The sequence below is a fragment of the Dromaius novaehollandiae genome, chromosome 2 (assembly GCF_036370855.1).
Source record: "Dromaius novaehollandiae isolate bDroNov1 chromosome 2, bDroNov1.hap1, whole genome shotgun sequence".
NCBI lineage: Eukaryota > Metazoa > Chordata > Aves > Casuariiformes > Dromaiidae > Dromaius > Dromaius novaehollandiae.
In genome coordinates this window covers 146,363,083-146,379,270 of record NC_088099.1, presented here as the reverse complement: position 1 = coordinate 146,379,270, position 16,188 = coordinate 146,363,083, and the positions used below count along the sequence as shown (strand labels likewise).

Below are 16,188 nucleotides of genomic sequence, written 5' to 3'. Positions count from 1 at the left end.
GCATGAAAGGAAATGAAGCAGGAGAGGTTCAGACCAGATACCAGAACCTTCCCCCGCCCCCACCATGACAACAGTCAAGTGTTGGAAGAGGTTGCCCAGAGGATGTACAGTTGCAGGAGGTTAGTCTAGAGACATCCCAAGATCCCTTCCAACCCTTATTGTATGATTCACCGTCTATGTTGAGGTAAAAGCCCCATCACACTCAAGTTAGATTTTGCATCTGTGGAAGGTAGTTGAATTGATAGCAACATACTATATATTCAATTTAATATCTCAGGGAAGACCAAGCCTATGTGGGCAACAGCATCCATCAGTGGCCACAGTGAGCCATGTAGAACAATCAGGCAGTGTTAAGACTCACAATTACTGCTGAGTACATCTGTTACCAATAGACACTTGGTGCAAGGTGTCTAGCCTATGGGGCAGCCAAGGACACTAACCAGAGGCTTGTAGCAGAGAATGTAGTCAAGTAGCCACTCTGATCACTGGTGTGTCACTAGCAGTCATTTCACTGAAGATGAAGACTAGTCAAGGCAGTCATTGTAAGAAAGCTGTATTTTCCACATATCCTTATGAGGAAGTGTCCTTTTTGTCATTTCATTGTTTCCCTTCCATGGCAATTCAATACTAGCTTTAGCTCCCCTCATGCACACTTAAAAGCACTAATAAATTTTGTCCTGTTCATCTACTGCACTTCTGCATGCTAATCAGGAAATGCAGCTGTTGGCAACAGAGAAGAGATTACAGGATATGTAATGTTCCTTTGAATATGAATTGTCACTTGATCAAGTAATGCAAAAAAAAAAAAAAAAAAAAAAAAAAATCCCCAGAGGAATCTACATTTGAAATTAGAGTTAGGATTCTGCTTATCCTTTGCCAGTTCTTTGACTCTAATAGGGAAGTTAGGTTAAAAAAATAAATCAGGTGACAAAACCCAAGGAAGAGATTATTGCAGAGTTCCTCCTGTAACGGAGCAGGAATTTTGAAATAAAAGTGGACCTTTGCAGTTGAATCTTCTTTATACCATACTCAAGGTGTACTCAGACATTTGCAATTTAACATACCTATAATTTAAAAGAACAGATTCACAGTTTTTAATAGGCCATTTTTATTGAGAGTTAAGATCATAATGATTCCCCATGGTGTGCATGATGCACCATGAAAACAAAATACAGAAGATCGCTTTAGTAAATACACACTGGTTAAGCAATGCTACTTTTTGGCAAAGTGCTGTATTTCATCATTTTTCAGCTTGCATTAAACTATCAAAAGTAAGAGCCAGACATTCTTCCGTATCAAAAGAACTGCTACAAATAGAGAAGTGGCTCTGGAAAGAAGCTGCCATATATGCATAGTCCAAATGTACAGTATTAATCCTAACTGAAAAGTCCCTTTTGAATCTTCAAGTTTACTGTGTAAAGTTACACCTAGAAGGCACAGTTTTGTTTAAAATGCAAATCTGTCCATTGACCAATACATATGAAAATACAGTTTCAGCAAGATTCATGAGCATCAATCAGCATCTGAGACAATGCAAGGCCTCCACTTTTACAAGAGGAAAAAAACCAAACATCTTAATACAATCCAAAACCATATAAAAAGCCACACAGCTCACTATTAAAACAGAAAACCAAAACAAATCTTACTGCCCAACAGCTCCAGGCACAAAATGGGGCTAGACCAACATAAATACGCAAAACAAATTAACAAAAAGCCATTGATGCAGTACTCTATCTCACACAGTAATATAGTTTCCAATATTACAAATTGAGAAGCACAGCTTTGTGCAACAAAACAGTTTATATCCTGAAAGATATAGGCTTTCATCACCAGAAAGTTATCTAGTAATGTAGTATAAAAAGATCAGTATCTCCTAATTCTAGGAGCAGTCTAAAGTTGCATTTACTTGCCTACTTAAAAAAAAAAAAAAAAAAAAAAAAAAAAAAAAAAAAACCAACACACACACACTGACCAAGACTCTCATTCTAATACCTGGGAGCCTTATACTCTCAACTCCATCTCTCCATTAAAAGTTAAAGGATTATTTACTCCTTCCAACTCATGGAGGTGGAGATTCCATCTTCCTTCATTTAACTTTAAGAAAACTAAAGCTGAAGGAAAGTAGTTACTTTTATATAAAAGAAAAATAAAACAGGAAAGTAAGGAATTTTCCTGAGCTAGAAAGTTGGCAGTGAGAAGGAAATTTAAATTGGACAAAAAGTTGGAGTGATAAAGGAAGATAATCTGAGGCAAGTAAAAGTATTTGTGTCAGTGAATGGATGAGGGACTGGTGAAAGTACAGCTACTTGCAGATAAATATGCCAGAGTATTTCGACCACAGAAGAATTGCTATGAACATAGGTACACACTGCTGACAAGAGTATTAACAACCCCCCCCATTTTGAAACTCAGTATAACCAGTCTTATTTTCTTTCACTGTCCACATACGATTCTGCATTCAACATGTCTTAAAAAAGACTACTGCAGCCAGGAAAGCACCATTTGGTCTTAGACATTTAACTATTTGTCAACATCCATTTGCAACAATCCTATCTAAACCCAGGAAGGCAGCACATCTGCAATGAAGCAAAGATTGTAAGTGCTATTTTCTGTACACTAGGTATGCACCACAATGATTCCAGGTGCAGTATGCGCAAAAGTAACTACATGAACTACATTCAAATTGCTGGGCTTCTGCTTCAGTGAAATTAAAACATTTGGCCAAACTGAGAAACATATCATAGGTCTAGAATAATTCACATTAGTGATCTTACCTAGTTTCAAAGGCTTCCCACCTGACTCCTTACACCAGCTTTTGTGTAAGAACTACTGGAAGACATGGTTGAATGTAATGTTAACACTTTAACACTCTAGGAAATAAATGCAGGAAAACAGCAAGTTGTATGTTAAGTGCTGATAGAAAGGGAAATGGAGCAAACATTTTCTCCCTTTCTTCTCTGTCTTTCTGCTTCCTCCTCCTGTAACCATTTAATCTAGTTCCCAGGTTGATCTATCAGGGTTCGATATATTATGTGGCTGCTTTGTAGTATATGCAATTCTTTGTTAACCACTAAAACTTTACCTTTTGAGCACCTGACTACTTCAAGCAAGGATAATCTTGCACAGTGTTAGGAAAATATTTGATAGTTTGAATGGCTCTTCTTTCCTATTGGCCTACAGAATTTATATCCAGTTCCCCCCTGCCACCCCAAAACGCCTGAGATTGAATAGGAGAACAACCACTGCTGATATACCTGAGGTTTTTACATATCCTGCTGTCACTGCATTTAGTCCTCTAAGGCTGTTTTTCAGCAAGCTTTTCCCTGTCACAGACTGCCCTTTATTTCCAGTAACTGTTAACTCAGACTTCATTATTCTAGCTGAGACAACTAGGAGAACTTCTGATAAAGTCTTTCTTCTAGTGATTTTTGAGCAACTCTCAACCTGTAAATAAGAGACAACCTAACAGCAGTTAGCAGCTCAGAAGTAGCCATCCACCAGCTTAACTTTAAAGAGTGGTCAGATACCAATGGGATTAGAAGAACAGCTGATCCATCCCTTTTTCTTTAATTGGACTAGAGATTAAAGAGATTAGATTTTTTTGTTTGGGTTTTTTAAACCTTTTCTCAAAGATAGAGGAGAGGGGGGGAAAAAAACAGAGGCATTTGAGAGAAAAAAAGAGAACTCAAACTGTACTAGTTAAAATACAGTTTGGCTCTGGATTATGTGTCTACGCTTAACCCATCGGTCTACTTTTCCTTTCACTCCACTGTGAGGTCCTACATCTGTAACACCAGTGTCATGTTGTACTGCAGAAATATCGGGGGACATTTAACCCTTTTCTGATACCCATATGAAGTATCCAACACACCTACTGGCTCCACTCAACACAAGCAGGTACTAGGCAATGTAGATTAGATGCCCTTCTTGTAACAGTTCAGCATAGCTATGTAATATCCATTGGCAGCTATAGTTTTTTCTTGTTAGAGTGTAATCATATATGCTGAATACAAATATACAAGCTGTCAAGTACTGGTCATTAAAGCATATAGCTAACCTCAAATTTTCTAACTCCATTTTGATTAATGCAAAATGTAACTGATTTTTCCATCTGTTAAAAGTTTCTTTAAAATACCACCTAAAAACCCATCTATACATCATAGCTTATAAAAACATCACACAAACTATTGTACTGATAGGCTTCCAAGACATGATATTTAACATCACCATTTAACATCACCATTTTGGACTTACAGCAAGATGTTTAGAGATGCATGTGTCGTTAGAACAAGTGTAACGCTAGTTATGATTGTGTTTGAGGAACTGATGATCACCTTCAGATTGACCACACTTATTATCTATGCATGAAAACAAGAGCAACTTAAAAAAAATTAAAACAGATTAAAACCATGAGAGCCATCAGTAATTGAACCGACGCTGGCAAGGCTGGTGAACAAACAGTCTATTGTGCTTGATTTGCCGAAAGTGGCAATCCCTGGTAAGATTTTGGCGACGGAGACTGTTTCTGTTGAGATAGTGTCTTTCCTTATGTTCTTTTATCCAGTGGGCAGGACGAAAGCTCTTGTTTTTTTCCAGAAAACTTGAACGAGTAGCAAGAGCTGCAACATAGCAGTGAACATGATGTCCCAACTCATTTCGGGCCTCCATTCTAAAAAAGGTAACAAGTACATATCAGTCATTTTTTGAAAAATAAATTGAAGTTATAAAGAGGGCATGAGAATATTAATGTTAACATCGAGCATGTAAAAAGAGCAACCATATGCTACTAAACTGGACAAAGATTTGGGCTCAAGTTAAGCCAAATCAATTTAGAAAAAACACGTTGATAAGTAATGCATACTTTTGCTAACTCACTTTCTCCTGTTAAAGGCAACACAATAAGCCTTGGACATCTAGTGTATTATGCTATTGTGCCCTTCCATCTCCCAACCCCCCAAGCCCCAAAATGTAACAGGCATCAGAAATCAGAGGTGTGTCACACTGACTTTTAGAAGACTGATTCACAAGGCAAAGTTTGGCTTAAAAGTCACCTTGGACATAAGTTATTCAGACTGAAAACAGGAATTGCGCTAGCGAAGATGTTTGTTTGGATTGGTAGCCATGCAAGTAAATCCAAATGACATTCATACACAGGAATGGGAAAGACAGACCAGTTGTGACACCCTGGAAATAACTTAAAGTGATCTTTCCTCAACCAGACCTCTTGATTGCATTACCAAAGAGTCAGCAGTTTTGGCAAATCCCTACTCCATCATGCACCGCTTAAAACAGCAGCCTACGCAAGCAGGGACTGACATGTTGAAAAAGGACTTCCCTACTTCACAGAACAATCACTGGTGTTTCCTGAACCTTCCAAAGTGAAGATAAAAATAGCTTGGCAGATTTAAAAATAAAGCAAATCCCAAGTCTGAGTGCCACATTAGTCATGAGACCAGTGGCACAGCAGTTGATTTCTTCCTCCCTCCCCTAGGGACCAACTACTAGTCTGCAACTCTGATGCCAAGGAAGGATGGCTGCAAGACCTAGGCGCTTGCTCAAGCATGAGCAAGAGGTCTCTTGGGAAGTCTGTTTTTCAGCACTAACATGCCTCTAACAAAGGACAGGAGCCTTTGACTGGTTTAACGTGCCTTTACTGTATAAAGTCTCTGTGGACTCTTGGAAAGTCTATGATAAGAGTCTGGTCTGCCATGGCCCGGTATGTCTGCTCAGCCTTGCTGCCAGGAGGGAGGGGCTGAGGGGGGACACACATATGTGATTGGCACAGGAGTGAGCTCCTTCGCCCCGCTCTGCTCCACACTGTAGGGAATACTCCCTGTCAGCAAGGAGCCTTGCCCCCTCCCCTCTTCTTTTTTTAAATATCAAAATCCACTTGCTTTTATTGCTCTGAGTAGTTTCAGTTGAAAGGACTGAATGTACAGAGTCAAGAATAGCCATGCATGACATGCTACTTAGACTTAGCACTGGAAATATGAAGCAAGAAACAAATGTGAACAAGTTTGCCCAAATCAATTGGTAGTAGTTTGTAAGCAGTTTTTCTATGCAAATTACAGCAGTTTAGCTTACATACAGGCCTCCACAAACATGGAGCAATTGTTGTCCAGACATGGCAATTCCTTAACCTGCTCAACAGTGCTGGAGCTAGAACTCCAAATGGAACATTAAGGAAAGCTGTAAGGAGCTAGGAAGCCACAACACATCTTGCTGTTAGAACGTGTAGCTCCTGAGCATGCCTTTGCTTCATGTCATTAAGCTCATGAAGATCATCAACTGCTAATACACAGTGTTGTGGTTTATTATGGAAAAATATGGCTAACTTAAAAAGCAGTGGGAAAGTTTATGCAACATCCTTTTGCTTTGAAAAAGAATGTACAAGAAGCATTCTTCCATAGAAGGAGAAATGAAGATTCAAAAAAGTTGATCCAGGATATTTCAACTTTTTACTTTTACTATCAAGTACCCATCTGGCACTTGTTTGTAAACCAATACTTTTTGCTTGCCATCTTAAAAAGAGTGAAGCTGGGACAGCAGAGCTGGTTTAAGCTAGCTAGAAGGTCATGGACTCTTCTGAAAGATGGCACTCTGGTATCTTAGTTGTTACTTTTGGTGGTCTGGCATTAGTGAATCTCAAGTACTGGGAGAACAGGGCTGATTAGTCTCTATCAATGTGGTCAAAATGTCATTTTAGAGGGGCTGGGTCTAAAGCCAGACTGTTGCTATATACATTTTCCAACATGCCCCCAGCATCTGTTTTGCTAAAAAGCAGAAGCGTCCTGCTAGCTGCCCTATACAGACAGACCTCACAAGAAAAATTAAAGAATTCAGATCTCCCAATTAATCTTTAAGTAGTTTTTCTGCACTTAGCATTTTTGGCTTGTTAAAGCAGATGTAGTTAGGCTTGATCAAGTAACATCATTTGGCAAAGGTTAGTCCTAAAACCAGTATTGTTTTGGCATAGAAGGCTCTAAAGGAAGCAGTGTTGCTAGCAGACTGATCAAACAAAAAGCACTGTCCCAAAACAGTAGTACTTACTGTGCCAGTGTGCCTTAAGCAGCTTTTCTTGGCCCTACAATGTTAAATGGCCAACCATTAAACCACTAGAGATTTCAAAACAGCTTTTGAAACTTAATGCATTATCAGTGTCATTGATTTTTCCAGTTTCTGTACTTGACCTCAGCTTTAACCTTAAAACTATGCCCACTTTTGCCACCCAAAACAATTCTGATACACAGAAGCCTACATACCCAAAGAAGCAACACCACCACTAAATTCAGTGTGAAGACACTTAACCACACACCAGTTCAGGATCACACCTTTAGCTTCCCAACATACACAAGTAGCTTAACTGCGTTGCCTAACATAATACAAGATTAATCTGTAGAATAATTTATACCAGCATCCCTAGTTCACAAGTCACTAAGAAAAGTCAGTGAATGACTCTGCTGTTACTATCCACTGGAGATTAATAGTGTATATAAACTGGCCTATCTTTGGACTAGACTGTGCCATGCCTAAGAGCCTGTAATTGTTTCACAGATTCCCTCAGACCCTCAGTTTTAGAGATAGTATGTACTTGCAGCTTCCATCTGATTTAAGTTAATCCAGATCCTTGATGCTTAACACTGCAAATTGCCCTTCCCAAATAATCAGATCCTTAATCTTAGAGAAGAGGAAATTTGTATCAGCACTATGCTTCAGCAGCATATGTCTTCTTACAAAGTCACCCATTTCTTTGGACTAGCAACTTTAAATATAGCAAGGAGCTAATCAGAGAAGTCAATGGGTAGGGAACAATTTCAGCTACTGGAATAACTTCACTATTACACTGTCATTGCTTTCTGTATGGCAAAACTCACTATACTATGACTTTATAATTGTTGTTTCTAAGGGTAAGCACCAGAGGGAGATAGAGTTGGTTAACCTTTGTTACTAACCAAGATTCACAAGTGTTTGAGAATATGTGGGCAAGGGTGGAGTCTTGATGGCAAAAACAAATATTGTATTTATACACACACATATACTATATTTGTATAAAGGCATATACCATACATTTAACACCAATAAAGCACTGAGTCACAAACATGGGTCTGCAGTCATTCTGTCAGCTGTCTCTTTAGGACCCAAAACCTAATAGCATAAACTTCTGCTTTTAGTGAGATCAGAAGTTACAAAGTCAATTTCTACTCTGTAAGCAGTAAGTTTTGTGGAATCTTTCAGTTTTTGTTTCATAAACCAACCACATCAAACTTCATCCTGTCCTGATTTATCACTAGGTTAATTTTTTGTTCAACACCCCCCTCCAACCCCCCCCCCATCAGAATGGGGAAAGTAAAAATCTTTCACCTCAAAGTGACTAAAAGGGTACTGACTAACGTTTATGAAAATTAAAAGGTAGCTATGGAGGGGCCAAACTGCTTTTAGATTTACATTATCAGCTACACAATTCACTGCCACCAATTTCAACAGGACTGGAGTGCATTCTGCTAGGGAACAATTAGGCCTCATAAGTATTCATTACAGTGTCAAAATAGCACATCCAATTGTTTTCTGGCACACTCATCTTGTGTAACATTTCTTTAAGCAGGCATGAAACTCTGACCACCTTATCCCAACTTATGTAGTGTTCATGCTTTATTCACTTGCTCCAAAATAAGCTGGAAAATTCAGTATTAAGTGTCTGAGCTAAACAAGTAGAAACCAGATATTTTTAGTGATAGAGCTCCTTGGCAAGTAGTATTTGCTTGGCAAGAGAAATCGGACATACCTGGGACTACCTGGACTGTGAAACTCCTCATTTCCACAGCTAGTCTCATTAAGGCTGTGACAGGTATTACGGACAGCATACACTGACATGCTGGGATGCTCTATCAGGAGGTTCTCCATAGGACTAGTTTCCACTTTTATAGTGGTTAATCCACCTGCAGTAAAACATGGGGGAGGGGTAATAAACCAGCTCTCCTCCATTGGGCATGAATCAAACTGGATGAAACAGGACTCGTTAGCCTCAGGCAAGTGTTCCAAGGGAGCTGGTAAACAAGAGAAGACTGGCGAGCTGTCTGCAGCTGACGTTTTGGTGATGTCCGCTTCCTCTGTGGAGCAATTAGTGCAAGTGTCTGCTGGAGGCGGCCATTAGTCAGTTGAGAGGAAGCCATGGATGTTGGTGATTGCAGGAGATCGAAAACAAGGTCATACATAGTCAGAAACAGGATACAAAAAACAAAGAAACAGAAATAAACCACTATCAGCATGTACACAAAAATTTTTTTTTTTTTTTTTTTTACAAGCAATGGGAGGGGAAAGGGAGTTCCCTGACAACCCATTTTAGACATGTAAAACAACTGTTATCAGTAAAGCAATACAATTGTGTAGTAAGTCAAACATTTTATCTGTACATATGGTTCTGCTGAAGCCCAAGTATGTCTGCTGAAGCCCAAGTGTGCCAAGCTTATAAACATGACATCATTTTTCTCATCAGTTTACATAACATTTGGAAAACACCTCACACTTAGCCTAAACAAAAACAATGTGGATTAAAGCTCCTCCTGAGTTACTGGTATCTTTATATGGAAGTATGACAAAGAACTACAGCAGGAAGCAGGCAGAACTTATATTTGACAGATATCTTACCTATAAAATCAACTAGAATCCATTCATCATCTTCTTTCTCACTGAACTCAGGCTCCTGGCTGGACAAGCTACCAATCTCTCCCATGAGCATGTTATTTAACCTCTGGAACATTACTAATAGATATACTTTGGTTTGTAGGTCTTTATATCCAAGGTTCAAGGCACAGCTCACACTGTATTAGCAGAGTGGCGTAGACTTGACATTAAAGTGCGTAGATGCTTTATCAGCTTAGGTACAGGACATGCAGAGTCATGACTGGCAAACAGTTCATGTGAAACCTGCAAAAAGGTGACAAGGTCTTAATGACAAAGCCACAGATAACATCCCTATGGAACAAACTGAAGGGAAAACAAACATCGGCACCAAAAACCTCAATAACCTATTATTAGTCCAGTTTGAGGTACTAGAGAAAGTATTTCCTAGCAGGAAATGCAGCTTCACTGGCTCTCATCACTCCCTCCCAGCCAGATACCCACAGGAAAAGCCTATGTCTCCCCAGAGCTGTCAGTCTTCCTCCTCAGTCCTCCTCCCCATGCAAAGATCTGTTTTGCTCTTGACCCTCATTTTTCCATGCCAATAGGAGGAGAGGACATTCACACAGAGATGTTGCATCTGCACTGACTGAGGTCCTCAAGACAGACCATTACCTCTGCACCTCTCCCATCTTCCTCCTGAGCAGAGGGAGAGACATGAAGAACAAGTGCATGGACTGAGACAGCAAACTGCATCTTTTCTGTTGGAACAACCTCACACTTCAGTCCACGCAAACGCACCTCTCCCTGAGGCTCCTCTGAAGGCTCCCCATGGTGCCCAAGGCAGCACTTCTCCTTGTCCTCTTTCCTTATCACATATAATTGAGGGCCACTGCCTACAAGTTAGTAGGAAAGAACATACTGTCTTCAGGTTCGAAGGGCACTGCATAGTTACCAGCGGAACTTTTTTTCCCCACTGCAAATGTCTATCTAATCATGTAGGATAATTCTAAGTAGCCAGAGGAAAAAAGTACTTTCTGTATATTTAATTAAAAGCAACATCAATTTCTCAGTAGTATACTTCCCTAAATCTACATTTAATGACAGTCACCATGGGCCTGAACTCTATTTACATTTGAAAGTTAAAACCAAAAGTCCTTTAACTGCTGAGAAATTGAACGTTCAGCCTTCTCAGATCACCATACTTGCACTCAAAATATTCATGTATTAAGCCAAAAAAACAGAAGCCATTAAATAGCTGAATAAGTAATTTAACTGCTATACAGGAATAATATTTATGGATTTAACTACAAATTCATTTCACCATAGTAGTATTTGAATTACCATAGCATGTTTGAGTTACTAGAGATTAAATATCCATTTCAGTAATTAATAGTGGAAAAGATATTCATGTAAGGGTAAGAATGTCTCCAGAGAGAGAAAGCAAGACATACTACACTAAAGAAAAACATTCAAACACAACCAGCCATTTAAAAAAAATACAATCCATAAAGAATGTTTTTGAAGTCCATTATACCCTGCTCCATCCTATAATGCTCAGTCCATACTAAAGGGTCATTTCTGCCTCCTGTCTCATCTTAGCCCACAACACCAGACCCCATCACCTACCTGTCGAGTGTAGGAATGAGCAACTGTGTCCTGCAATGCTGACCCTTACACACATTAACGTGGCTACCTCCTTATTGGAAAGGCACAGGAAGATAGGATTAGAATTCAAAATAGTCTTCACAAGTCAAAAGCAATATAAGAAGGCTTAGTGCAATTCAAGAAGTTAGGTACTCTGTAATTCTTAGACAGGAACAATCAGCTGCAAGAAAATACAAGACTAGGAACAATTGGCCCAGCTACAGTTGTGATAAAAGGGTATTACAGATAACACTTTGAATGCACGTCAACAATATTGTATTGTTGCATAAAAAAACCTAAACGTCATAACAGGATATTTTGCAGTCAACACTCATTTGTATTAAGAGCTAACCCTTCTGCTCCATTTAGTACTGCTAAGGCCTCAGCTTGAATTTGTATCTAGTTTTCAGTACCATGCTTGAAGAAGTCAAACTGCCAGATGGATCTAGAAGCAAGCTACAAGAACGATCGGAAGTCTAAGGCTATATGAGAAGAGATTAGGAAAAAACTGAAAAGCTTGAGAGAGGGAAGGAGTAAAAAGACAACTGTAGTCAAATATGTGGAAGAAGAGGCAAACAGGTGTTTATTCCTTTCCTCTACATCTGCAGTAGATAGATGTAGCAGCAATGGCTTTTATTTGCAGTTAGATTCAATTTTCAGTGGTTAGCAGGAAAGCCTTTTAACCATAAAAGTTGCTAAGCCTGGGCAGGTTTTCTAAGGAAATGCGGAATTTCCACATAGGATTGTTACTAAGCATCTTCTTGAAAAAGTTTAAATACTTAAAATATAGACAGAACTTGCCATGGATAAGGAAACAGGACGCTAAATGACAGCTTGTCTGCAGTTTTCCAATTATCTTCTGCATCTATCCATACCACTGTTCTGGCACAAAACCTAGAGGAAAAAAAAAAGTTGTATTTTTCTTTATGTTAACTAGCAAGCCATAGTGTAGTTATAGGCTGTACTCGCAGCAAAGCATGCTGATCAGTAGCAGCTCTTTCCCTGTACTCCCACTTCTACACCCATCTGTTGCCTCTTTCCTAGATCTAGACTGAAAGTTCCCTAAGGCAGCAGCTGTCTTTTTGTTCTAAGTGCAGAGCTGAGCAAAGTGGGAGATCCTACCCCTATATTAAGACTCCACAGACATTACAACAACATAAAATAATTAACCTCTAACAAGCAAACACAACAGATCAGTTTCCAGAGGACACAGGTACAATATCACTGCTAAACAAACTGCAGCTGTTTACCTATACGCATTTTTCTGTAGAAGGACAGATTGAAAGCTAGTTGTCTCATCTTCCCCCCCCCCCCCAAAAAAGCCCCCACATCTGAATATTTTAGAAACTGGCTTATGCTTTGACATCCTTTCAGAAGAGCATCTAAACACACCACACTTTCATGCTAGTGTGCAAGCCAGAGGGAGACTCAGAGGCAAGTAACACCCTTATCAAGAGCGGCTGCCAGACTAGGTAAGCGAGACACAGCTTAGAAGAAAGGTGCTTCACTACACAGGCGCTGTCTTAGCCGCTAGGACTGACTAAGATCCGAAATAACCCCGCTCAAACAGGGCCCAGCGGCACGAACGCCGGGGGCGGGGACGAGCTCCGCGGGGTTACCTCCCGGCGTCGCAGTTCACCAACGGCCACCAGCGAGCAGCCCAGTTACCACCAGGAGGCTCCAAAAAGCCAGTTTTACCGCAGCTGACGGCACGGCCGGGCTGCGGCGCGGCGCCCCCGGGCGGAGCAGGAGGCAGACGAGGCCGGCTGCAGCCGCGCACCTCCGCGCTGCCCCTGCTGCGGGCCGGGCCGGGCCGCCGGGGGCCGCAGGGTCCCGGCCTCGGCGCCTCCAGGCGAGGCGGCGGCACGGGCGGAGGCCGCGGTGGGGGCTTCACGGTACCCCCCATCCCTCGCCCCGAGCGGAGGTGCCGGGGGAGGGCAGGGCGGCCCAGCTGCAGCCCTCCCCCGCGCCGGCGGCGCCTTGGGGCGAGCCTGCCTCCGGCCCGCACCCGCGGAGGGGAGCCGCGCTGTCCGGCTTCCCCTCGGGGCCCGGCAGCAACCCTACGCCTCGGCCACCGGGCGGGGGGAAGGGAGGGGGCGGGCTGCTCCTCCCCCGGCGCAGGGGCAAAGGGGCGACCCGGCCGCGCCGCGGAAGGGAGGGGAGCGGAGCGGAGCCCGGGGCCGCCAGAGCGCTCCCCAGCCCCGCAGCGGCGGCCGCCCGCCCGCTCCGCCTCGCCCTGCGCGAGCCGCAACGGCGGGGGTAACCGCGGCGGCCGGGCCCCGCCACTCACCGTCCCGAGGCGGCGGCGGCGAACGGCTCGGCTCGGCTCGGCTCCCCCCGCGCCGCGGCCGTGCCGACCCCGCGCCCCGCGCAGCCCTTTGTTGTTATAGCCGCGGCACACAGCTGACGGGCCCGGCGGCCCGCCCCGCCCCGCCGCGCCGCGCCCCCGCCAATGGGCGCCGAGCGGGCGGCGGCGCCGCGCCGCCACTGGCTGTCGCTAACGCACGTGACCGGCCGCCGGGGCGGGGCCACGGCCCCCGCGGGCGAGGGGGGTAACGGCCGGGGAGGCGCCGCGGGCCGCGGCCCCGCGGAGCGGCAGCGGGCGCGTCCGTGACCTCGGGGGCGGCAGCGGGCAGCCACAGTGGGGCACGCTCCCCCGGGACGCGACGTGCGTGCCCGCCCCTCGCGGCACGGGGCGGGGCTGCCGGAAACTCACCTACGGCGGCGCCTCCCCGCCGCGAGCGGTGGCGCAGTTGGCTGGAGCGGCGGTGCCGCGGCCGCACCCGGGCCGGCGGGCAGGGCCTCCGCGGGGCGCCGCTGCCCGGCCCGCCGCCTCCTGCGTCGGCGGGGCAAGCTAGCTAACTCTCGAAAATAAAGAAAGAGGGGGAAAAAAATCCGTTAAAGCGGTAGTTACACACTTAGTAACAGATGGCACCTTGGCCGCAGACAGTTAAGAATGGAGTTACTTAAAGGTGCCAAATCCTGTCTGCCAGGCCGAGGGACCTCAGCTGTCCCGTGCGGTCTCCAAGCCGAATATCGGAGGGCTGCAAACGCCGGAGCCCCAGAAAGCTTGCGAATTGGGTCTGCTACCGAGCCTGCCCCCAACCCCTCGGTTTTTTTCTTCTTGGGGGGAAAACATCCAGGAGCCATGAACGTTAATGCCGTGTTCTTCTAAGAGATGAACAGCTAAGAGGGAAGGAAATTCCAAAGGATGAAGTTACAGCACAGGAAAGTTGAGTTAGCCACGCTGCACAACGTTGGTCTCTTAACATAAACCTCCATGTCCCGTGCTGTTAGTAGTACTGCGGGTTTCAGCCTGCAGTGAGCCCCATCCGAGCAAACATCTGCCCCCCTCTGAAGACCCCGAAATAAATGCGTGATATGTAGCCAAAGGGTGATCTTGCAGGCAACACAGTTTGAGATTGGTCAGGGCTTCAGTAGAGCTAAGTAAATTGGTTTGTAACAAACAATAACATCATATTCCCCTAAAATACAAGATGTGCAACATGAAGTTGTTACTGTTGCAGGAGTCCAGATAGACTTCTTCTAACCTCAGTGTTTAATAATTTTTTTTGTACACTTTTTTTTTCTCTTGTAAGGACAAACAAAACTTTTCTATGTAAAATAAAAATGGAGAAAGTGTATTTTGGAAAAGAACTGAAAAGTGTCTTCTTGCAGCTGGGAATCAGCTTGAAATGTGTGATTTGACTGAAAAACTGTATAGCTGTTATGATTTGAAATATTTTTGTACGAATCTCACATGTCCTGTATTTTATGATACACTTTTCTAGGCTGAACTAAGGCTTCCTGAATTATGAGATCAACTTTATAACACTGAACACGGTCAAGGAGCATAAACTCACGGCATGTTTCACTGAACATTCAGTCTGTAAGTTTAAAAAACTTACAAAAAAATTGACTAAGTCTCTCTGATTTTCAGCAATGATGGTTCCAAGATTGAAGGGTAGGGGAAGGCAGATGTTGGAGACAACACATGTCTTGTGAATTAAAGATAGATGAGACAGAAAATTAAAGAATAAATGCCCCCAAGGATTTATCTGTATGACAAAATTACATTGTGTTAGAACACGTTAATTAAGGCTATATGAAGCACTTAGTGTAGACAAGAACTGTCATGTTTAGCACCTGGGTTACCTTGGGTCAACAACAACAACAAATGTTAAACATAGTAGTCCTTGTTGATATTAACTGTTATATTAAGAATTATGTGCTAATCAATTAACATAATGTATTTTTCCAGTATAGGCAAGCCCTAGGAAGGCTTGGGTTATATTTGAGATACAGATTCATAATGAAGTTAAAAGGCCAGTGTTTATATTTTTTTAAACTCCCCTGAGAAGTAATTAAGGGGATAGAAGCTTTCCTCTTTCTGTAGTTTTGCTCGCAATCTCTTTCTTCTTACTTACCCCTTGTTTCTCCCAATTCCCTATCATTGCAAAATGGTGGAAACAATGGATTTCCTTATTCTTACTCTTCCCTCCAAATCACACTGGTGTTCGTAGGAGAGAGGCATATCTGAAAGCTACCTCTCTTCTCAACCTGGCAACCAGCATGCTTTCGTTCCAGATCAGAGAAGTACCTAGGCATCTGAATGGTTACAAATGAAATGAATTATACGTGTGTACTTAAATACCTGCTGACCAAGAATCTGGGCATTTCATCCTGCACTCACTGAGGTCAATGACAAATTTTCTGGTGATTGCAATGGTGCAGGTTGTGGCCTTCGATGCTTTATTTAAAGTCTTTCAACCCAGTCACTCTTTCTGTTGATTCTAATGGTTGTTACATCAGGCCCTTTTCTAATGGTTGTTACATCAGGCCCTTAGCAAAAGAAATGCAGTCAGTCTGGTCTGGGGTTTGCTGGACACAAAAGCTGACTCAAGAACTGGCCTTCCCTTAAGC

The 16,188-nt window shown here is 43.0% G+C and overlaps 1 protein-coding gene across 10 annotated transcripts; it reads right to left on the bottom strand.

Moving 5' to 3' along the window:
* Window positions 1-1,084: 1,084 nt before the first annotated feature.
* On the bottom strand, window positions 1,085-14,054 carry TP53INP1 (tumor protein p53 inducible nuclear protein 1). 10 transcript variants are annotated; one of them, XM_064507715.1, is made up of 6 exons: window positions 13,556-13,694; window positions 12,063-12,159; window positions 10,420-10,510; window positions 9,646-9,924; window positions 8,783-9,134; window positions 1,085-4,669 (listed from the first exon to the last, which is right to left on the bottom strand). In XM_064507715.1, exons 4-6 carry the CDS (start codon window positions 9,755-9,757, stop codon window positions 4,420-4,422), a joined length of 714 nt encoding a protein of 237 aa, XP_064363785.1. In that variant the 5' UTR covers window positions 9,758-9,924; window positions 10,420-10,510; window positions 12,063-12,159; window positions 13,556-13,694; the 3' UTR covers window positions 1,085-4,419. The 10 variants fall into 10 exon arrangements, with proteins under 10 accessions (XP_064363785.1, XP_064363784.1, XP_064363783.1 ...); XM_064507719.1 differs by lacking the exon at window positions 10,420-10,510 and adding an exon at window positions 7,051-7,084 and having other exon boundaries at window positions 4,500-4,669; window positions 12,067-12,159; XM_064507720.1 differs by lacking the exon at window positions 10,420-10,510 and adding an exon at window positions 7,051-7,084 and having other exon boundaries at window positions 4,500-4,669; window positions 8,783-9,131; window positions 12,067-12,159.
* Window positions 14,055-16,188: the final 2,134 nt, after the last annotated feature.